This window comes from Chelon labrosus (genome assembly GCF_963514085.1).
Source record: "Chelon labrosus genome assembly, chromosome: 11".
NCBI lineage: Eukaryota > Metazoa > Chordata > Actinopteri > Mugiliformes > Mugilidae > Chelon > Chelon labrosus.
In genome coordinates this window covers 7,418,972-7,442,433 of record NC_140344.1, presented here as the reverse complement: position 1 = coordinate 7,442,433, position 23,462 = coordinate 7,418,972, and the positions used below count along the sequence as shown (strand labels likewise).

General features: G+C 41.2%; 3 protein-coding genes across 3 annotated transcripts in view; 2 read left to right on the top strand and 1 right to left on the bottom strand.

The window, feature by feature from the left end:
- Positions 1-8,871, bottom strand: part of ap3b2 (adaptor related protein complex 3 subunit beta 2) — a 30,717-nt gene extending 21,846 nt beyond the window's left edge. Inside the window, exons 1-6 of the mRNA XM_084555175.1 lie at positions 8,480-8,871; positions 2,652-2,727; positions 2,060-2,134; positions 1,609-1,704; positions 655-815; positions 215-281 (exon numbers count right to left, since the gene is read on the bottom strand). Coding sequence (XP_084411301.1) covers positions 215-281; positions 655-815; positions 1,609-1,704; positions 2,060-2,134; positions 2,652-2,727; positions 8,480-8,787 — 783 coding nt within the window. The 5' untranslated portion in view covers positions 8,788-8,871. The remainder of the gene's footprint in view (positions 1-214; positions 282-654; positions 816-1,608; positions 1,705-2,059; positions 2,135-2,651; positions 2,728-8,479) is intronic.
- LOC311496176 (uncharacterized protein) overlaps positions 1-23,462 on the top strand; it is a gene marked incomplete at its 3' end in the record, with an annotated part of 351,079 nt that overhangs the window by 325,739 nt on the left and 1,878 nt on the right. The window lies entirely within an intron of this gene.
- On the top strand, positions 19,294-23,441 carry LOC311496143 (dynein axonemal intermediate chain 4-like; the record flags this gene model as incomplete). Its single annotated transcript, XM_084555909.1, has 7 exons — positions 19,294-19,322; positions 20,566-20,724; positions 20,873-20,988; positions 21,758-21,908; positions 22,093-22,232; positions 22,388-22,534; positions 22,691-23,441. The coding sequence occupies 7 exons, from the start codon at positions 19,294-19,296 to the stop codon at positions 22,927-22,929; spliced, it is 981 nt and encodes a 326-aa protein (XP_084412035.1). The 3' UTR covers positions 22,930-23,441.

The window sequence follows — 23,462 nt, the reverse complement described above, 5'->3', positions numbered from 1 at the left end:
TAAATTGCATCTTAAGTTAAAAAATAAGCCTGTAAGCGGTGACCTGTTTCTGTTTTTGTGTTTTCCTTAGAAACAGTTTATGTACAAACTGCAAGAGAGAGGCTGCAGACTGATAAGCCTTGAAACAACTGAGGCATTAAATGCAATCTGGTGCTGGGCAGAAACGTGCTGGAGAAAATGTTTAATCAAGTGTGTGAACAGAGGAAAAGCCCACCGTGGTTTTGTCGGCAAGGAGTTTCTCTATGACTTCAATCAGCTGGTCTTTTTGTTCTGGATCCAAACTGAGAGCAGAGGAGAATAAATCACTCAAGGGCATGAAACAAGAAATGTTTGGAGAAAGTGTTCGCAACCGGTCCCAGAAAAAAAAATAAAAAATTTAAAATCCTACTATGAAACAAATGGGTTTCAACGCTAGAGAAATAATGGGTTCCTGAGGGACTACCTTTTGCTGCTATAATTTCACAGTGGCAGTAACTCACACCAACATTTCATCTAGACCTAGCAGTTCTCATATTGGGGGTCAAGGCTCTCTAGAAAGCCACAAAGTGAATAATTAAACAAAGAAACTTAATACTGGTAACTGGTAAATAAAAGTTTGAGTAACCCCACAACAGTGAGTCCTGCTAGCTACAACTGTCCTGGTAGAGGTTGTACCTGTACAGTTTAGGGATTGCATGAGCAGCTGTCTTCCTGACATATGGAGACATATCTGAAGCAGCTTCTTTGATGGCCAGCATCATTATAGGGACAATAATTGTAACCCGTATGCTGGAGAGGACCCGCAGGGCACTGGCTCGGATTAGCTGGTTAGGATCCTGCAAAAGAAGGGAAGAGTATTTCACAAGCAGTATGAGAGATACTAGGATGTGTTAAATCAAGAGTTTGAACTGCAACCGGACTATGAGCTCTCCGAGGTTGGACCTGAGCCAAAAATATTCCCAAGTCATCACCTTTTAGTAAATCACCAAGCTAATGTTTGCTAACCAGCAGGCAAAAACAGGAAAGAACAGGAATGCCATCCATTTTGCGAGAATTTGGCAAAGAAATTTGACCTGCTGATGACATGACACACATGTAGAATCCATCCAACCGTCCTAAAGATGTTTTAGTTTCTATCAAAAATAAAAGGTCAATGGATCATTGAAGTCAATAAAATGTGTGGAAAACAACAAAATCTGCGCACAATTTGGCAGCAATCCCTTGTTCCAGTGAAAGCTTCGACCTACTGGTGACGCTTGAGAAAAATTAACAATAGCACTTGAATATCTGTAGCCACTATCAATCCAATAGTGTTTAACATAAAACATTTAAAACCGTAAGCGCCAACCTCAGCTATCCTCCAAAGGAAAGTTGGAGGATAGCTAGTCTCAATAGGATTTATCCTCTGATTGAAAGTTAGAGCATTACCAGAGTCACTGTGATTCATCCTCTGCAGATCATGAATTTCTGAATATAGTTTCTTGGCCATCCATCTAGCTGAGGCACTTTGCCATCCACACAGTCATGACACTAGCATTACTGGAATTCTTTCATTGTAACTTCTACCCCAGAATTGTTGGGTTTGTGTTTTAAAATCTGAAAGACTGTCTCTTGTGTAAACTGCCATACCTTCAGGCCGCGCTGAAAGGTGGAAATGGAGAGCAGTGCGAGATCCTGCTGCTCCTCAGCGTAACGCACCAAGTAAACATAGACCAGCTTCTTCACCTGAAGGGAGGAGCAGGGAGACGGAAACAGGCTCGTAAAAATCCAAATTACGTAGATTAGTTCTATTATTTTTACTGAGACAAATATGGAATGAACAGATAAAGCGCGGTGATAAAACCCTCAAAAATAGAAGAGGAAAATTGCAATTCAGTTCAGGTGAGATAAAACTGAACCCTGCAGGGCTTTCAAACTGAGATAATATAATGCATAAAATTACAATAAGGGAAAATAAAAAATAAATTAAATACGTCTTTCTACAGAAAACTGCTTTTTAGCACTCAAAGTGAGACGAGCAGAAACGGAAGAAACAGAAAGCATAATACATGAAGTGACATGAAATGGGTTCATTACAAACCTCGATGTTTTTACAGGCCACATTTTTCACCACAGCTGGGAAGAGATCTGATGCATTTTTACCTCGGGCGATCATCTGCAGAGAAAATAAAACGCACCAGAAAGCACAAGGAAGATTTCACAAGGTGACATTTTTCAACACTTTTCAATCGTTTGCGAGAAAAAGTGCAAAGCTTTATATATATATATATATATATTTTTTTTTTTTTGTTTTTTTATTTCAGTCTCTTTTGATGCTTTCCAGTCACTTTCGTCTCCTCCGTCCTGCAGCGAAGATGAATGACTAGCTGGGTGTGGAGCTTCAGAAGCAGGAATCTGACACAGATTATGAATATTTAACAGCTGACTGCACAGTGTGAATCTCTTCCCACTTGTTTTATAGCTTAGGAATATCAAGAGTTTTACAGTCAGATTGTGATATCGAGATATTTACCACTAAAATAATGAAGGTGACATTGGCACGGAGAACACGCTTTTCTGAGAGTCAGACTAAATTAAAATCCATGCATGTTGTATTTTTTATTTTTATTTTTTTCACAGTTTTGCTCGCAGTGTGCAGTCGTTCCTGCTGGTCAAACAACATTTATACTCACAGCCACAATCCGCTTCATCGCCTCCAGCTTCAGGGAGTCTTTGTTGCTGTCCAGCATCTCTTTCAAGTCGTCATGTCTGTGAGAAGAAAACAGTGAAAATCACCTCACAGTTGGTTTTTGCTTGTTAGTTTGTTGCTGTTTTTATTTTTTTTTCGTTTTTCTCAAAATTACACCGAAGGCCACGGCCAGGAAAACCCGACCTGTTTTACAATTTCCACTCAGCGCTCAGAATGTATCAAAGTCTGTAAGTGTGACCCAGAAATTATTCTCTTTGAAGTCAGAAATCTGGCTTGCAAAATACAGAAACCTTTGAAAATTGCGGCACATAAAAGCTGGATAATTGGAAAGTGACATAATCCCTCAAACGTGCTGACAGAAAGTTGATGTTTTAGTGCAGACAACAGAAGGAGCATCTCTTGATCAGGAATGATTTGTTCCAAGCCAACCAGGAACATCTATCAGCTTAATGCAGCCCTGTTTTGTTGTTTAGATATTGGATTCCAACAATTAGTCAGTTACAAGTTTGATAATTTATGTCCAAATGTCCATTTTTTTCTAACATGAGGATTTACTGCTTTATTCTGGTTTAATGCACTGATGCACTTTCCTTTATGAATTCTTTTATGGGCAGTTTTCACTGTGACGTGACATTTCAAAGGGTAATAAACACAATAGTTATCAAGGTAATTGCATAGCATCAGATTAGCCTGCAGAGTAAAGTGATCTTTTGCAAAGTACTGATTCCCAAAAATTAAGCGTTTAGATTACCACTACTGAAAACATATGCATTCAACTACATCTCAGCTTTGTGAAGGTTGTGACATTCAACATTTACAACTGTGTTTTCATTTTGGTGGCCTTAGCTTGCAGTGCTACAATAGTATTGTGTTGTACTGGCATGTTTCTATTATTTTGACAACCACATCTTCAGTCCAGTTTGACAGCACCACAAACTACAGCACATTAACATTAACGGAACATTATAACCGTCATGAGGACTGTTGTATCAGACTATTCATTTTCACTGCGCCCAATAAACTGGAAGGTGAGACAATATGTTGCCTCTTATCAGCTTAATTCATTTCACGTATATAGTGTTTTGGCGTTTCAAGTATTGAAAACTGTCCATTAGCAAAAGTCAGTACCAAATGTTTCGTCATCTTGTGGATAGAAACATCCAGATATTTTTTTTTTTGTTGTTGTTATTTTTAGTCTATTTTACTGTATTTAAGCAAAGTTATTGTACAGTTGTTGCAGATTGGACAGACGTTTCCCTTGGTTACAAAGAAACAGCAGCCATACTAGCTGCTCTCCGGGGCTGGACTCTGACACTCTAAGCTAAATGCTAATGCCACATGCTAACATGCCTACAATGATAATGTTAACCATGTGGCATTTGGCAGGTATAAGGATTATCAACAATGGCCATGTTTATCAACTCAGTTTAGCTTAATTAAGCAGTAAAGCAAATGAAAATGTTATCCAAAAAGTGTTGTGAAAAAAACATGCTAATATTGCTTGGAAGTGATGAATCTGCAAAACTGATCATTTATTATCAGAGCCAAAATTGACTTTGCCTTAATAACGTGCTTATCAACGCAGAGTAATCCAAGAAGCTATCACCAGTATTTCTGTGTGTTTTGTGTGTTTTTTTGCTTTCCCATTCTATGAGTGTAACAGCTGTCCATTCTGCGTACAGGCTAGTTTAACCCTCCCTTGTTTTCCAGCCTTGTTCATCCATCATCTCCTACAGGGACAATGGGAACAGGAGCTCCCACATGTGAAGCAGGATCCTTCTGTGAATGGACCCAAGCCAACTTCTCCACCCTGCTGCAGTACAAACACACATAAACAACACTGACAGTCTCTACCAAAACTGCAAGGGGACCTGCACCCATCGGTTACACAGAGGTGGCAGATTGCTGCAAACAGAATCACGGTACCAGACTAATTGAATGCTCAAAGACTCAATCATCAAGTAAAAAAAGGCAATAACATTTATTTCCAGTTCATAAAAACTTTGAAATTTAGTATTGCACAAAAAAGGAATTAATGCAGGTCATATTTTCAGTTTGTTTGGAATGAGCATTTTTACAGTATGTAACATGGCAATACTGTACACTATTTCAGAAGCACTAAAAAGAATAAATATCCCAACAGAAAGATTTTCTAATGGGACACTGTCTCGTTGTCTTTTGGAGGTGTGGGAGTGAAGGGTGGGGTTTGGTTCAGGCTGGGTGGGGTGATTCGATAGCTCCTGATCTGCACATTTCCCTCAACTAGTTTCCAAGGCAACAAAGGATGCTATAAAATGAAGTTGAGTAGCTTCCTGTCTCTCTGCAAAGCCTTTGCTGCAACTAACAGCGTTGCCTTGTGGGACTGGAGGTGTGGTGAAGAATCACAGGATCCCCTGGCTTTAGTGGACAGAGCCAAGTAAGTGTAAGTGTCTGATAATAATTCAGTTTATTCCTATTCCTTTGTGTCAGAATCACTTTATAAATTTCATTCTGTCCTAATCAGAGTGTAAAACTATGTGAGTTCCACAAAGCTCCAACCATGACAAGAAATACATGAAAATGATCACAGTTTACCGTGACTTAGACGAAGCAGCACTACAAATGACTTCCCATACTTATGTGATCCAAGTGCACTCTGGAGTTTTCCATTACTCCGCTGTGGAGCAGGAGGCTGCTGTGGTATATACAATATATTTTATCTGTTTTGGTCCTATGACAGCAGCGAACAGAGGCCTTGCAGTCTGAGAGGAGGTGGCCACTGCAGAGCTCAGTCAATTTACCACGACTGTGTGACTTAAAAGTGCACGTGCAAAGGCACTGGTGTGACTGCGTGCTAAGAAAAGAGTCCGCTTTCGCCTCAATCAAGCATCAAAGTGTTAATAATTGCATTGCATCATGAACAGTATGGTTCGCTCTGTCACGCACTTCAAAACCCGACTTCATCAAAGACTGTCAAACTAAAGCCTGACGGTGTGAATTATTTTTGGATGCGAGCACTGAACTGACGCCGGTTTCACGGTTACAACTGTGCAGATGTGTCCCAAAATTAATTCAAAAATAAACTCGAAGAAAGGCCCAGACATGAGGATGGGTAACCCTCCATTTCTCCCAGTGAAATTGGGATGATAGATCACAGTCTCAGTCCATGACTTCAGCAATATGAACATTTCTATCAACATAGTTTTTATTATAGTCTGAAACTTCCTTTGATATTACCTTCGAAACCTAAAATGTTCAGGGTTTTATAAACTGTAAAACAGACTTAATAAAACATCCAACAGTTCCAACAGTTGAACATTTTCTTAGGTTATTAAGTAGGATGTAGAAGCCATGCTAGCGAATCTATAAAGCAGTACAGCAGTGGTTTCATATACCCGCACGCAAAGAGGCTCACAGTGATATTGCTTAAAGGCTGACGTTAAGGCAAGTATGTTTACCATTATCATAATCAGAGTCAGAGGAGCATTAAAGTCATTAGGATTCATCTTGTGGGAAGCATGAACATCTGTACCTATTTCAGTGCCAACCTTTCCAATATTTGTTAATATATTTAACTCTAAACTACAAATCTTGACCAGCATTGCCATCCGACAGGCAATGCTGGCAGCATACCACCAAATCTGATTAATCAGCAGAAAGCCTCACATTTTCAAGTCTCTTGGTGTTTTGGTGTATGAACTGGTATCTGAACTCTCAGTCTTACAGAAACATTCATGAATCATTCGGGACTTAATTATCTGAAGATGAGCTGAATTTCCATTGATGTTAGCCTTGTTAAACTGTGCTACGACCAAACGATGTTACATTTACTCTCCTTCCCCACATCAACAACCCACAGTTGAGTGCAAAGATATCACGTGACTTTTCTTGACACTTTTTCTTGGAATGCAGCAGGCTCTTTAATGCAAAGTGTAATAAGCGAGGAGAGAAACCTCCCAACCAAAGGCTTAATTTGTTTTACAGCTCATGTTAATGAAACGGCCTGATCAGACTCACTAATTAATAAAGTGACAGGTATTCAGGTGGCTTGTTTGAAGACAAACAAGCCGTTGGAAGATCTAATTAAAATTGGACCTGGAAACATTCATTACATTTGACGAAGCTGTGGCCAAACGCTGAACCTGTCAAAGCGGAACTATCAGAGAAGTAACACATGTAATACCGGTGGTCCTGTTAGCAGCAGTATCACATAAAGTATGGTGGCTTTAAAAACTGAGGGAAAAGGTGGTCAGACAAATGCCTTTTTCAGAATTTTAGACACTAAATGTCCTCTGTCCTGCTGTATTTGATCTGCTGAAGCATGTCCGGAAAGATCCAATGACTCATTAAATGAAAATTTATGAATGGACCACAAGACAAAATACTCCAAAGCAGCACCACGACAGCCATTCAGGTATTTCACAGTCTATCTGCTGGACTGGGATGTATTTTAACAAACATTTATGTGCATTATCTAAGACATAAAACCTCATCTTGAGCACCAGCAGGAAAAATTACCCTCTGACTGGGTTTTATACGTCTGTGCTCACGCCCAAAGGCCGCACAGTTATTCTACACCAACACTGCTTCTCTCATTTCCCTGGATTTTGTCCCGTCCTGCCGAAACAACAGCTGAATTTACAAACAGCTCTGAATTATTTAACCCGCTGTGGCACAGCTGAGTACACGGGCGGTCAGATTACCTAGCTCCAGGCCCAAGAGATCAGCAGGACTCTCCAGTTTAGAAAGTCTCCATGGAAGTAGGCCAGCGTTCAATGATGACAGCTTTGGACGTCAATTTGTTTACCAGTGGCGGATTGAAACAGCACGAGAATGGGGAAGATACGAAAAAGTATTTGCATGAATCAGCAGCGGTGTGAAAGACTGAAGGGTTGCAGCTCGCATTTATAAGCAGCTGGTTAGGCTGTTTTACATAAGCTGTTGAGCAGAGACCGTTCTTGTTTTTCCAGGGTTACAGATGTAACATTTGCCTCCTCAAACGATCCACAACTGGGTTTCAGAGGCCTTCACCTTGTAAAATTCAAAGAAGCGACGAACATTTTTAATTATGGCCCAGTGGAATTAGTATCCTCTTGAAGAAGACCCAGTATCTCTGTTGAAGAAAATCGACTTCTAAACATTTGCTTTTCACTTTGGAGGTTTGCAGTCTAATTAACTAGAGTAGCTCCTATGGCCATTGATTCAGAAAGTCCGATTCCTGATACACATTTTACGAGAATAGCGCTACTACAGAGGAAATATAGATCCTGGTTTCACTACAGAGCTGACGTACAGTGTTTGAGATAAAGTGCTAGTGTTTCTCCTTTCTCTAATTTCTTAACCAAGCCTGTTAACCAAGCCCCATCTTTTTTGGTTTTAGGTCATTATTTAGAAGACACGTCTTCCATGAATATATCCATTTCACATGTTGCATACGGCCATGTGTTGCTGGTAGTTCAACTGATGTTATCCTCTAGGCTTTCTCAAATGTGAGCTTTTTTATGCTTTTTTCAAATGTGGCCTTCCAACACTTTATGACATTTTACTGACCAAAAGCTAGTCGATAGGCAGCCGGCAGACCACATTTCATCTGTGCAATATGATGTCTGATATAGTATTCATGGAAAATCAACATTTCTGTGTTTACAGCAAAACACAGGCAACAGGCTAACTCCCCTTGTCATTACTTAAAAGCAGTTGGGCCGAATAAGAATTTGTCAAAGTGGCAAAACGTTTCAGAATTTGTTTAAAGAAATAATGATGGAGCATCCAGTCGCATTCATTCAGCTAAATGCCCTCAGGTATGAGCTGAACAGGTCTGGATTACCCTACCGCAGCGGTTGAGATTGGAAACTGCCGCTGCCACCTCCGCCACCTTCATCCAATGGGGCTCGTTCCTCATGGTCTCCACCGCCGCCGCCGCTGCCACCTCCTCCTCCTCCGCCTCCCCCACCTGTACCCCCAGACCGGAGGTGCCGCAACTCATCGGGCTGGAGGGCGTTGTACCAGGTCTGCTGCCCGCCGTCAGGGGTCAGCACGGGGCTCTTGTCCTCCTCCTGGCCCTGGACCTGACTCTGCACCGTTTTCACGATGTTCACGGCGTTCACCGGCAACTGCAGCAGCCTCTGCATGGTGGTCATGGTGGCGATCTTCTAAACTTCAGTCTCAACCTGTAGAACCGTAGTTAGATGAAGTGGAGAAACAGTGGGCAGGCTGCAGTTCTCTTGAGCAGTTCTTTCAGTCCAAATACTCCTGGTGCTCCTCAGTTTTCATACAACAAAGAGCAGCATCAGCTTCACTGTAGTATTTACTCCTTGCTTCCAAGGTTAAGTTTATCCAGGATGGACATTTCTTGGCACAGGAATCCTCTTTATAAATATCTCCAGCGTGGAAAGGCTGATACACTTTGCTGTAATCCAAATCCAGCGGAGCTCCCGAGCACTATAGCTTTTCTTCCTCCTCCCTCTCTTGCTGCTGAGCCTGTGCGCATCCAGTGAAGCAGCAGACATCAGCTGCTCAGTAAATGGATGCTCGGCAGAGAGGGGCGTGGACTTTTATTTGCCGTGACGCCTCTCCTCTCGAGGCTCCTCCCTGCTGCTCATGTGGTTCCTGTTGCTGCACCAGGCCTCTCGGTGCGTACACAATATGTGCATATATTTATATCCTCCAACAATGACACAGCCTCTCCCCTGCTTTTGCCACGTTAGCGCTCCCTCCCCTTCACGCTTGTCATCTTTGCTCCGGCTCTTCACATCGCCGGCTCGAAATCTCACCTCCCCGGCTCCTGTTAACCGTCCCTCCATCACAGCTTTCATCCTCTGCTTTCACCTGGACCCACTGCCAACAAACAGACGCTTTCAAGTACTCCTCCTTCCTCTTGCTCATTATGTTTAAAAATCGTCCTGTCCTATTCATTTTTAAATAGCCTGCACGGTGCCTCGTTTTTTCTTACATGACTCAGCTTTCCTGGCAGTGTCGTGATGAAGACATTTCTCTCCCTCTATCTCTCCCACTCATTTCTCTTTGGCATGAACCAAAATAACTGCCTTGAAGCACAATACACATATGCTCAGCCTGTGTCCACTAACAGTCAGGATTTGTTGACATTTGCCAAAGACTAATGTGATTTTTTAACCAGTGATGTCACCAAGAGATGCGCCCTGGGGCTGCCGCGTGTCCACTGAAAAACATGCATCGCAGTTGTTGGATACAAAGCTGGGAAGATTTCTGCTTCAGAAACTCATTTCGATGCTCTAACAAATTGCAGTCTTTGATCTCTCGGTTCCCAGTTTTGGAGTCTTCTGACAGCAAAAGAGCTCTGCACATCTCTTATCATTCTGAGTGCTGCTGCCAACTCTTACTTAGATGCTCTCATTTCCTTTTAGAGGACGTTGTGCCTGATTTTGGCTGCAGTGCAGTGATATCACATCCTCTAAATGAAGGAGAACGACAGGAACAGGGGACCTCAAAAAGAGTATATGAGGAATTCCATGAATGAGTAAATATGTTCTGAATTTTGATCATTCATACTGATTCATACTCCTAAGACACACAGAGTTAGATGAGAAGATTAAGTGTACCACCAGCAGCCAGATAGCTTAGCATAGGAATATAAGGAAACAACTAGCTTTGCTTAAAGGGAATGAAACTAACCAACCAGCGACTCTAGTTTAGTCGATGCAGTGCTCGGCTGCGTGGCAAACTACTCTTTTTCATGTCGTCGCAGTAACGTCCTGGATTCTCCCTTGTTTTCTTTTTGCAGCTTCACAGAAACAACAGAAAGGTGTTTTTGAGATATCCAGCTGTCCTCTGGCTCTCTTTGAGTGAGATGAGAGGGTCGATGTCACTGCCACACCACAGCTTAAAGCCCAGGAACCATCGCTGTCCACTTTATTAGGAACACCTGTGCAATCTAGAGCAGCCCAATACAACGGCTCTGCCATAAATTCTGCTTTTGCCAAGCGTGTACGTGTTCAGGTTCAGTCAGAGGGGTGATAATTGAACTTCATATTTGGTGCTTAGTGAGTGTAGGTCATATTGCTCTGTCCTCGTTGTTGCACTGTGGGTTTTGTACTAATTAAACAAACAATATTCAACATGTTAAATTAGGGCTGCTGCTGGAATGTGGATTTGGGACAGATTCGGGCTAACTGTTTTCCCCTGTTTCCAGTCTTTATGCTGAGCTTAGACTCACATCTAACTCAAAGCAGTTCTTGGTTTTTATCCCGACTTTCACACACAGGTAACACTGATGTACTGTATAATGGTGTGATTTTAGCTGATGAAATATTAAAAACCCCGCAGCAGAAGAATGACCTTAAATATGACAGGGTCTCCATGGATCAGACTTGTTTGTCCTTTGAATGCCAGCACATTCCACAGGTACTCAATTGGATTGAGATCTGGGGACTACGGAGGCCAAGTCAACACCTTCATCTCATGGTTGTGCTCCTGAAACCATTCCTGAACCATTTTTGCTTTGTGGCAGGGATCATTATGCTGCTGAAAGAGACGACTGCCATCAGGGAATACTGTCTCCACGGTCTGCAACTATGCTTAGGTACATGTCAAAGCAACAGCGGCATGTATGGCAGGACCCAAGGTATCCCAAAGTATCACGCTACTTTTGATAAGTACTGACCACTGCTGACCGGGAACACCCCACAAGAGCTGCAGTTTTGGAGATGCCCTGATCCAATTGACTAGCTGTAACATTCTAGCACTCGTCAAAGTCTCTCATATCCTTCCACTAGGCCATTTCTCCTGCTTCAAACACAACATTGTAGACAAAATGTTCACTTGCTGCCTAATACATCCCACCCACTGACAGGTGCCGTGATATCCACACAATCAGTGTTAATCACCTCACCTGTCAGTGGATGTTATGGCTGATCCGTGTATAACTAGCTTTTAAAATACAACTTTTGCTTTTCAAACTGCTTTTTGGCTTCTCATAAAAAAATCAGTATTTAGTCAGGGACCCATGTCTGTAAGTTTTTGATAGATCCACCAAATTGTGATTGTCTCTCTAATCTGTCCACATGGTTTAATTTCTGTAAATGTTCAAATGATCCAATGTCTCAAAAGTCCAAAATCTGAAATTAGAGTTGTGTATCAGTACTTTGTTGTGTCTTATTTCCTCTCTAATTCCCATAATCATCTCATGGCCTCTCGGATATATCTACTGTCCCTATACAGTATGCAGTAAACTGATTATAAAGTGACTCAAATTAGCTCCACCTGCAGCGGATGCAACATGCTGGACACACAATGATGGATCAATAATCTAAAGATGTCGCATATACAGTATATCTTATAATGGAGAACATGTCACATATATGTAAGGGACTTCTTCCACCACTGCCTGCCACAAACCAACAAATGGTCACTAGACATAATCAACAGGCCTGTTAAACTAACAATCATCATCATCAGTACAACGGTATGTAGCTTTTAAAAGAGGAGGACATCCAATTGTTGCTCAAGGTTATAATGCAGAGAGGGATTTGCATGGTTTGCAGACTGAAGCAACTTTTCACATCTAAGTTGTTTCCAAGGAGACAGCAGTGAAGTCCGTGTCAGCGCGTTCACCATCATGTTTACAGACAAACTGGTTAATCCACCTTCCCTGAGCAGATATCGACTTCTGCAAACACAGACCTGCATGTCAACAACATCCAGCCCACACTGGAAACAATTAATGAAGGCAGAACTGAGCTACAAGTAGGTTTAAATGAACGACTAATGTTTGCCAACAGGCCTGGAGGCAAAAATCTCCTCCTCCAGATCCAAATGTCACAGTTTACAGTATGAAATTCAAACATCTATGAACACTTAGCTCCCCCTGCTGGTGAATAATGGTGAAGCCGAAAGCATTTATTAGTGAGGCTTGCTAAAATAGCTGGTGATGTTTGACCTACATACTCTGCACAGTTCCATTGCCAGTTGTACTGGAGTTACATGTTTCCAAATGAAGATGTGTAAATAGAGAGCAGGTGTAAATTTAAACAGTCAAGATGAAAGTAGGAATACAAATCTACAAAAACCAGGAATACAACTGTTTCAGAGTAGAACTCTATATATGCACTGATCAGCCACAACATTAAAATCACTGACAGGAGGAGTAAATAACATTGACCATCTTGTGACGATTCAATGTTCTGGTGGGAAAGTTTTGGACCTGGCATTCATGTGGATGTTACTTAGACATGTGCCACCCACCTAGACCAGACCAGACACCCACACCCCATAGCAATGACACTCCTTGATGGCAGCAGCCATCCCCAGCAGGATGCAGCCTGACACACACACACACACAAAAACGGTTTAGGAACAACTCAAAAAACATGAAAAACAGCACAAGGTGTTGACCTGGCCTCTAAATTCCTAGATCCCAAACTGAGCAAGTATCTGTGGGATGCACTGGAACAAGCCTGATCCACAAAATAATAGATACCTGGGGTATAATTGAGATTTCAAAAGGGGAAACGTCTAGAAGAGCATCTGCCTCTTTGTGTGATGTATATGTACATTGCCTGGCCAAAAAAAAGTCGCCACCTGGATTTAACTAAGCAAATAGGTACGAGCCTCCTATTGGATAATTACTGCATGGGCGATTATCTTTCAGCTGGCAACAAGTTATTTAACCCCAACTGATGCAATGAGTAGCTTCTCATTTCTTAAACAACCATGTTTCCCGTGGTCGTGGAAAAGATGTTAGTCTGTTTGAGAAGGGTCAAATCATTGGCATGCATCAAGCAGAGAAAACATCTAAGGAGATTGAAGAAACTACTAAAATTGGGAACTGTCCAACGCATTATTAAAAAACTGCAAGGATAGTGGGGAACCATCGTCTTCGAGGAAGAAAATGTGGTCTGAAAAAAGTCCTAATTGATCGTGATCTACGACCACTTTACCGTTTGGTGAAATCAAATCACAGAAAAACAACAGTAGAACTCAGGGCTATGTTTAATAGTGAAAGTAAGAACTCGAGGGATTGGGACTGAACAGCTGTGTAGCCTTAAGAAAACCACTAATCAGTGAGGCTCACTGGAAAAAAAGTCTTCAATTAGCTAGGGCGCATAAAGATTGGACTCTGGAGCAATGGAAGAAGGTCATGTGGTCTGATGAGTCCAGATTTACCCTGTTCCAGAGTGATGGGGGCATCAGGGTAAGAAGAGAGGCAGATGAAGTGATGCACCCATCATGCCTAGTGTCTACTGTACAAGCCTGTGGGGGCAGTGCTATGATCTGGGGTTGCTGCAGTTGCTCAGGTCTAGGTTCAGCAACATTATGTGTCCAAAGAATGAGGTCAGCTGACTACCTGAATATACTGAATGACCAGGTTATTCCATCAATGGATTTTTTCTTCCCTGATGACACGGGCATATTCCAAGATGACAATGCCAGGATTCATGGGGCTCAAATTGTGAAAGAGTGGTTCAGGGAGCATGAGACATCATGTTCACACATGGATTGGCCACCACAGAGTCCAGACCTTAACCCCATTGAGAATCTTTGGGATGTGCTGGAGAAGGCTTTGTGCAGTGATCAGACTCTCCCATCATTAAAACAAGAGCTTGGTGAAAAATTAATACAACACTGGATGGAAATAAATCTTGTGACACTGCAGAAGCTTATTGAAACAATGCCACAGTGAATGCGTGCTGTAATCAAAGCTAAAGGCCGTCCAATGAAATATTAGAGTGTGTGACTTTTTTCTTTGGCGATGACTTTTTTTTTTGGCCAGGCAGTGTATATGTACTATGGGAAGATACATTTAAAGGCATGCAGTATCAACTTATATCACATGAAATCTAATAGCTGTTTTCAGACGCATCATATCTAAAAGTAAGAAGCCAAATAAAACCACAGGCTCCTCTCTGTTAGATTTGTTTCAGCTTTTAGAGCACCAGCTGTGCAGCTGGATCATTAAATGGCCTTGCTTTTATATAGCGCTTTTCTACCTATTGGTACTCAAAGCGCTTTACAGTCATAGACACATCTACCCATTCGCTCACACAAGCACACACACATTCACACACCAGTGCCACGCACTGGGAGCAACTGGGGGTTCAGTGTCTTGCTCAAGGACACTTCGGCATGTGGCACATTACGGGGATCGAACCGCTAACCCTCTGGTTCGTGGACAACCCGCTCTACCTACTGAGCCACAGCCGCCCCATTACTATTGATACATGTGATTTAGTGACTTCACATAGCTTCCTGCATAGCTCTCCCAGTGGGTGATATTTCCATGTTTCATACTGTAGGAAAAACACTGGTGCAAATAATAAAATAGCTTTTTATTGACTTCCCCCATTTATCCATGACTGCACATTCCCATCCAACTACATTTATATTTTCAAGTTACAAAATAAATATAATTTTTTTTTTGTTAGATATACAGTCACAGACATATGGAAACTCTGGGGTGACACAGTGAGGCCAGAAACTCCTTTGCACCTGTGATTTTTCCTACTGTTACAAGTCAACCCTAGGCTCGATCTGCTAATGTATTTTTGAACTTGAATTCTTCTCTACACTAGAGTTAATAATAAAATAGATGATGGATAAATTGACTATTTAAGACAAAATTATGTTTGTGGAAAAGATCTATGCTGTAACCATGATGTGACAGCCTCCTATTAGCTAATTATTAAACACGTTATAGAGATGCTTATGCATTAAGAATCAATTGATACCATTTATAACTACATTTATAAACTGCTTACTAATGTCTATTAATGCAAGAAAGATGCTTAATAAAGTATTTACTAATGCTTCATAGTGTGCCATTATTATAAAGTGTCTTTATCATCTTTTTTACCATCTTTTTTTTCTGTTTGTGTCAATGTGCTGCTCCAGTAAAGGTGCAGCTTGCTGCAACAGACCAGAAAATTAACTGTTGTCTCATATGATATCTTTAATACCAGCACACAGCATTAAACAGTAAATAAAATATATCAACTATATTTTGAGCCAAAAATGCATTAGGATATTTATTTAATGGTCATTTATATACTAATAACTAATACTAATTTCTTATTATTCATTAGTCCTGTGTAACGTGATGAATAATCCCTGTTGGTTAAGTTGTCCTTTAAACATTTTCCATAACTCTCTTCTCACAGCATAGCCCCATTCAAACCAAATGACCTCACCATAGTCCCCTTAATTTCCCTAAATAAACCATAGGTTTTTCATTTTCAATTTCTACCTTAAAATTGTCCATAACTGTAAGGCCAAAACGAACAACATTTGCTCTATGAATCTGAGACAACAGCAACATATTGAAATACAGTAAGCCTCTCTGTCCCCATCACAACACCAGAACCCATACCTGAATTAGACAGTAGATAAGAGCCCTATGAGCCAGTAAAGCAATGCAACAGCAACAAAACACAATGTCAGTGCATTCATTTTAGACCTGGTAGTATCAGGCGGCCTCTTTATTAAATGTGCAACACTCTGCAACCTTCTAGAAACTGCTGCAGGTTGCTTTTTGATAACAGATACTGCCTGGTCTCAGTGCAGGGACCTCCACAGTCTAGAATCCAAGTAACACAGGTATGCTGCCTGGATTTGAAGTCAGATTGTGGCAAACTGCAACAATACTTGTCATGTTGTTTGGTCTTAACAAGCAAGAGATACACTCTGACTGTGAAACTTGTGTCTGACAGTATTTCATTACCTTTTAAAGGCCAAGTAATAATGCACCAACTTTTTAACAAGTTAGTTAGTATTAAGACTGAATTGTTAGTGGAAAAGTCAAAATGTCAAAAACAAGTTGACACTAGAACAATGTCCATATTCAGAGGGAGATATGTCTAAAGACTCAAAAGGCATATAGGTTCATCTAAAAATTATGTAAACCTCTTCGTTCTCTTCGTTGAAGTGAACTCAAACAAATACCTATTACCACACAAAATAAAACTGTGAATCTGAATCAACAAACTAAGTTTAGTTAACAATTATTGTCTTGTTAGTGCGTGGGTTCTCTCTGGGTACTCCGGCTTCCTCCCACCATCCAAAGACATGCTCATTAGTTTAACTGGTGATTCTAAATTGGCCGTAGGTGTGAGTGTGAATGGTTGTCTGTCTCTGTGTTAGCCCTGCGATGGACTGGGGACCTGTCCAGGGTGTACCCCGCCTCTCGCCCGATGACAGCTGGGATAGGCTCCAGCAGACCCGGCGACCCTTAAAAGGACTAAGCAGGTATAGAAGATGAATGAATGAATGAATGAATGAATGAATGTCTCTGTTAGCTCTGTTTCAGCTTTTATAGCGGCAACTTTGGAGCTGGAACCTTATCATTTACATGTGGTTTAGTGACTTCATATAATTTCCAGCGTAGCACTTTTACAGATGTCAGACCAGTCACCTTTATTACATCTTTAAACCCTTTTCTAACATAGGACAGTGTAGAATAAGACAGGAAACAAGGGATGTGAGGGGTGTGACGTGTTATACAAGTGTGTTAGTTTGATGCAAACTCTAAATCTGACTATATGCTATGTGTTGCAAAGACGATCAGACTGTGTGTTTGCAGGTTCAATCATTTAATGTGCCAAATTTATTTTACTCGGTGATAAACTGAATATTCTCGGGTCAAGACTTTATGGTTTCAAAAATACTCCTTGACTGGGAAATTATTATTATCTGATTACACTCACTTGCCAGTTCATTAGGTACACTAGTAAAAAAAACTAGTTGAAACAGCATCAGAAAAGGTGATAATTCAACTGTATGATCATTTTGGAGGATGTAGTGTGTGGTGCTGTTAAACTGGATTGAATTAAACACTAAAGTGTTTCTGTTATTTAGCCAAGCCCGCTGGCTAACACGGGGCTGTCAAAATAATAGGAACTACTGTTTATCTGAAACAAACGGATTAACAGGACACACACGTTCAAGATGAAAAGGCATCAGTGAATAAGGTCATGGCTGCTGTGGAAGTCAGTGTCGGGTCACTGTGAGTGGAGCTGCTGCCGCTGTCCAGCAGGGGTGGTGCTGAAAAGCCGGAGCTGAGGCCTGACAGCCCCTCTGACGGGCCTTCCACATCCCACCTCACAGACATGACGGTATAAACACCGTAACCTCGCTGCTTTACACAGAGGATGAACGTAAAGTATGTTATAAGTGAACCGCAGCACCGCCATTGCTGCAGCGACCAAATCACGGCCACAAATTCACGACCAGAAAACCGAGCAAATCACGGCCCCGATGACAACAAAGTTCGACCCGCTGTGTGTTTCAAACATCGAAATACACTCTCTGTGCATCTGAACAGACACCAAACTGCATCCACGCTGCATCTCCCCCCGCCATTAGCTGCCCCAGTAAACCCCACCACAACACGACAAGCAAAAAACGGCGTCAAGCGGCGCCGAGGCAGGTGGCTCCGTACCTTTTGTAGTCGGAGGAGAAAATCCCTCCGCTCGCCGGATCGTGACCATATTCAGGCTCCCCGACACTGGACGAGCCCCCCTTCTCATCGTTGAAAGCAGAGCTGGCCGACATTGCCGTGGCTGTGGTGTGTTTTCTTCGCACTCGCAGAGCAACGATGGAGATTTAGTGCAGAAGGCAGCAGGATACACGGCTCTTAAAGGCGCACGGACACAGCCGTTATCTCAGGGGGGGATGAGGTGATGCTGAGGTCACGTGACTTTACCCGGAAGCGTTTGACACACGGGTTCCTCCACCAGATTTCCAGTGTTGTTTCTACCCACAGTGAGAAATACTAAGCACTGTATTGAAGCAGCTACAATTTCTGCTATTGTATAACTCTTAAGTACAAGTGAGAGGCAATTACTGACCATTTACTATTTTAGCAGTAATAATGGTATGTGGGTCTTTGAACTTGTGTCTCTTCTTCTTTTATTGCCCCCTAGTGGATAATCAATTATATGTATTAATCATCTACAGCCAGAAGGAACGTGATTAGTTCACTGCTCAAATTCACCATATAACAACCGGCGTCTCACATATGGTTAAGCTGTGAGAGTCTAAACCGGGACTAGCAACATTTTTACACTTAAATTGCCTTAAATTGTTTATTTCGTTTATTTCGAGGCTTACATATGGGAATTTATTCCATATTCCCACAGGGAAAAAATGAGACAGCTATAGAAATGGGTGAAATTTTTCTGACAATCTATTACTTTTTTTTTTTTTTTTTTTGGTTCTTTAATATTTATTTTTATTTTATTGTGAACTACGTTATATATTTGTAGTTTTACTCGAGTAAAAAGTCAATTTCAGATTTGGATGAATTTACTGTATAAACAGAAAGTCAACCTGTGAAGCCAGGGTTGTGCATGAACGTTCCTATTTTGTGACCTGAACGCACCATTTTCCAACTGTGAGCGTAAAAAAAAAAAAACAACGGAAAAAATGAACGTGAACTGCTCATTTTAGAGTCTGTGAACTTCAAAATTAAAAAATGTTAAGTATGAACTTCGAACTAGTTCTTGTTTAGTGTGAACTTGTATGAAGCCAACTTCAACTGCTCTAGCTCTCCACCAACTGACGCGAGGGGTGCGAGGCTCCATCAGTTGCTCTGGCAAGTTGGAATAAAATTAGCCGATATTACAATAAATTTCCTGAAGTGCCGACGACAGAAATACCCTCTTTAGCGGAAAAAGATGAAGAGCAGTAGACGCGGGCTCAATTCGTAAGTTCACTATTTTACAATAACTAAAATGATTTAAACTAGCAGTTACCGTTAATTTTATCTCATGAAAACATTAGCTTATAAGCTAACCCTTAGCCTCAGCTAGCTACAGGCTATACAACATTAACGTTAAAAACTCATTTTTGGAGAAAGCGGAAGAACGACTGGAACACTTGTCCATTTAAATTGCATTAAGTAACTAACACTACCAAATTTTAATGTGAAAATAAATCTATAAATTACATGACTAAATATATCCATTCACTTTATATACATAAAGCAAGATTCACTGGATCTCTCCCAAACCAAAAACATTTTATGTTAGAATTTAATATGTATATAAACAGTTGAATTCATAAATGAGGATAAAAAACTCCTTTCTGTAGCCACTGTGTGAACTTAATGTCTTTTACATTTCCAATGATTTATTTTTTTATAAACAAAGAAGGAAAATAAGTGTCTTGTTATGTTCATTGTGCATTACATCTTGTTCATTGTGCTTTCTCCGAGATCTTCTCAAGGGATGAATTCTGGATCAGGAAGCCATCGATTCAGCCAAAGTTCAAAACACAAATGGATCCAAACTTGTCTAAGCCGAAAAGGCTCAACCTTGGCCCATGACAGCAATCATAACAGCAGCCAAGCCGAGAGAATCACAGCTCGGGTATTTAGCTTTCATTTTTCCTGTTACAGTACTAATTGTCTTAATATAGTAGTTGAGGCGTTGATTGACAATCTGCCTGTATGACAACTTCAACTGCATGCACTCCACAAACTGACAGTGGCATGAGGGTCCTCTCATTGCTACAAGTTGGAAGAAAGTTTCTCCAGACAAAAATAGTTTCTCCAGTGAAAAACATATGCATTTTGCTCTTTTATTAATTGTGAAAAACAGGACACCACTCAGGTTAATGTGAACTAATCCAGGTGAGTATCTGGTTGTAACCAAACCCTTGTCATGTGAGTTTCATCTGTACACCACCCACAGATTGTCTCCTAAACTCCTAAACTCATCACCAGTCATTTATAACTGATGAAGCCACTTGGATGAGTCGTGAAATGACTTTTCACAACTTAAAGTCCAGTTGCCTTTGTTTTAGCTTTGTTATACATAACAAAACACGAAAGGTTCATCAATCACAATCACAATTTACCAGAGAGACCAGATTACTGAAACTCCTGCATATCTGTTTAAAACATACAAGACTCACAAAGTAAATCTGTGAATGGTGATGTGACTCAGACTCCTCTCTTTGCAGGTGGTGGATGAAGATGGTCATGACGTCACTCCCCTGTGCCTGATTCACCCCGAGGTTGGAGATACAGAAGCCAAACCAGACAGATGGTTTCTGCGTGAATCCTTTACCGCCGTAGAATCAGACTCCTCTTCACATTCTTCCAGGTACCAGATGGTAACATGCGTTCGTGAGTGGAAGGTGTTCAACCCTTTTGAAGTGGCATGCACACTTAATGGGCGGCAGAGTGATGGTAGCAGGGGAAATAATTCATATTTATGTGTGTGTCTGTCCATGTCTCACATTGTTTTGCAGCTCCCATATTGGTAGCGGATTCCCATCCAGCCTTTCTATCCAAGACTCACAGGCTATGGAAACAGAGGAAAGTCTTCATGAGCAGGACATAAACGTCAACCTTCCGTGCAGTTACAGTACTACCATTTTTTTTTTTTAATATACACTCACGCTAGTTCATTAGGTACACTAATGAGAACAAATGCTTTCTGATATAACAGTCTTGCACTAAATGATTAGTAAAATCACCAAAAGGTTATGGTATTGAACATTTGTTTGATACAACTGAGACAACAACTTTTTTTTGGCAAGGTCTACTTTATTGGCCTTATTGAGGTTTGACTGATTCGTACCTTGTGGTTTGCTCTTTGGAAGTCTTCTCTTCACAGTGGATACAGTCTACCTCTTGGAGAGTGTACTTCACTCAGCTAGATGTTGTCAGGGAAGGTTTTTTGGATCCTGAGATCATCCAACATTGTACTGAGCATATTCAGGCCTTTCTATGTTGCGGAGCTCACCAGTGGAATGTCACAAACGTTTTCCTAAAGTTCCTTTGAACAACAATTGCAGTTTCATGTCAACAGTTTACAAATACAAATACCACACTTGGAAACAACTGCTGACCTTTTTTCTGCTTAACTGATAAAGAAATAATGTAGGAATACCTCACAACTGTCCATGGAACAATTTTTGAACCAAGTGTCCAACCCTCTTTATTGACAAAGGAGTGGCTACATATTAAAGAACTGTAATTCTGAAACTTTTCCACCAATTTGAATGTGAATGCCCTCAAATTAAAGCTGGGAGTCTTGTCAGCAAACATGTGTAAAGGTACAAACATATGGACTTAACTGTATGCATATTCAGTAGTTTCATGTAACTTTTTTGTGTTTTGTTGACTGTCAGTGGTTCAGGTGAAGAGAGATCATGTGAAAAAAGGTGTAACAGAAGAGATGTTGGATGAAGAAGTCTGTGTTTTTCTTTCCGAGACCGATACCATTTCACTACTGGACATACCCAGCACCTTTATCTCAGAAGATACTGATGAAGCAACTAAGTGAGTGAGCTGCTCTGCTCACTGCTATTCTGACAAGTCCGAAATGCATAACAGCCATAAGAAATGGCACTTACGTTTTTAGTCTGGGAAAAGCCACTCACATAGAGCATGCGTAAAGACTCAAATATAGCAGCAATTCTTTGGTTGTAAGAAGTCGTTGACATTTTCCACCTTCATCTTACAGAGAGAGAAACATCCAATATGCTGAGCTTTGCCACAACAGAATGTACAACAATATGAATGTACAGCGATTCGTGCAGATAGGAAGGGAAGCCTCAAAGAACAAACAGATCCAGAGCGACGATATCATCATGGTCGATAAGGGTAAGCTTTGTCCTAGCTTCTATCACATGATAATGTTTGAGTGAAAACTTCATAGGTATGATAATCAGTAGTTATTACTTCAGAGTTGTCAAAGTGGCCTAGTTGACTCCCCAGCGTTAGTCACCACTATCCACCAGTGCTCTTTGATGTTACAGGCACAGTTGCTACTGTCTGGGATATCTATGATTCTTTCTGCCAAAATAAGACCTCAGGAATTGAGGAAGATCAATATTTAGAGCTCACTGCGAATGCCAGGAATGGCCTAGAGAAAAGCAGCGAGAGGAGCAGCAGCAGCGGCACAGGTAACAGTACTTAGAGTGCCAAGATGTTAAGTCCTTCATCCTGGTGATTGGAGACTGGACAGTTCTCAAGCTACTAGATCATATTCTGGCAGATTATAGAGAATGTTCTTTGAATTATAAACATGAATCCTGTTCTCATATTTCATTTTTTTCCAGGCAGTACCATCAGCTCACTGTCAGAGATTGAAATGCACAGGACCAGTTTAAATGCTGAGTCAGACTCAGAGGAGATTTTGCTGTCGGAGTCATTCAAAAGCAGCTTATTAATAATGGAGAGGAATGTTGTGGCAAATGTATTTCAGCCCAAGCTGGCTGCTTTCAGACAGCTGCCCGTACTCAAAGGTAAACTCAACTTCTCAAAGCTTTTTCACTTTGTTAGTGTTACGACTCTTTAGATGGTGAAGTGGAAGGGAGACATAAACGTGACAGTCAAAAGAAGATAGAGTTCGTGCGAGCAAAAAGAAAAATGCTTTGTTGACCAACAGAAAACCACTAACACCGGAACACAATTGTGGAGGAGTGTGGGACGAGGTGGTTGCGCCAAATAAACTGAAAAACATACAATAAAACTGGACCTAATCTGATGCTGGACTCGAAACAGAAAGGTGGCACCAACCCTAAAACCTAGTGCTTTAGACAGAGACGTGATACGTGAATAAAAAAAAATAAATGTACAGGGTACCAACCTGTTCTCACAACCTCATTCCACAAACCTTGAATTTAAAGTAACAAAGTTGACTCAATGATTGTCAGCATGGGAACACACAATCGGCAGCTCAGGCAGGCAGAAATAGGGCACGCCAGGATCACTGCAGGCACGGCCCTTTTATACGGGAGAGCTGGATGATTGGTCAGCTGCGATCCACAAGTGCAGGTCAATTAGGCTGATGGTACCTGAGAGCAGAGTTGTGCCCTCTGACCCTGTTTG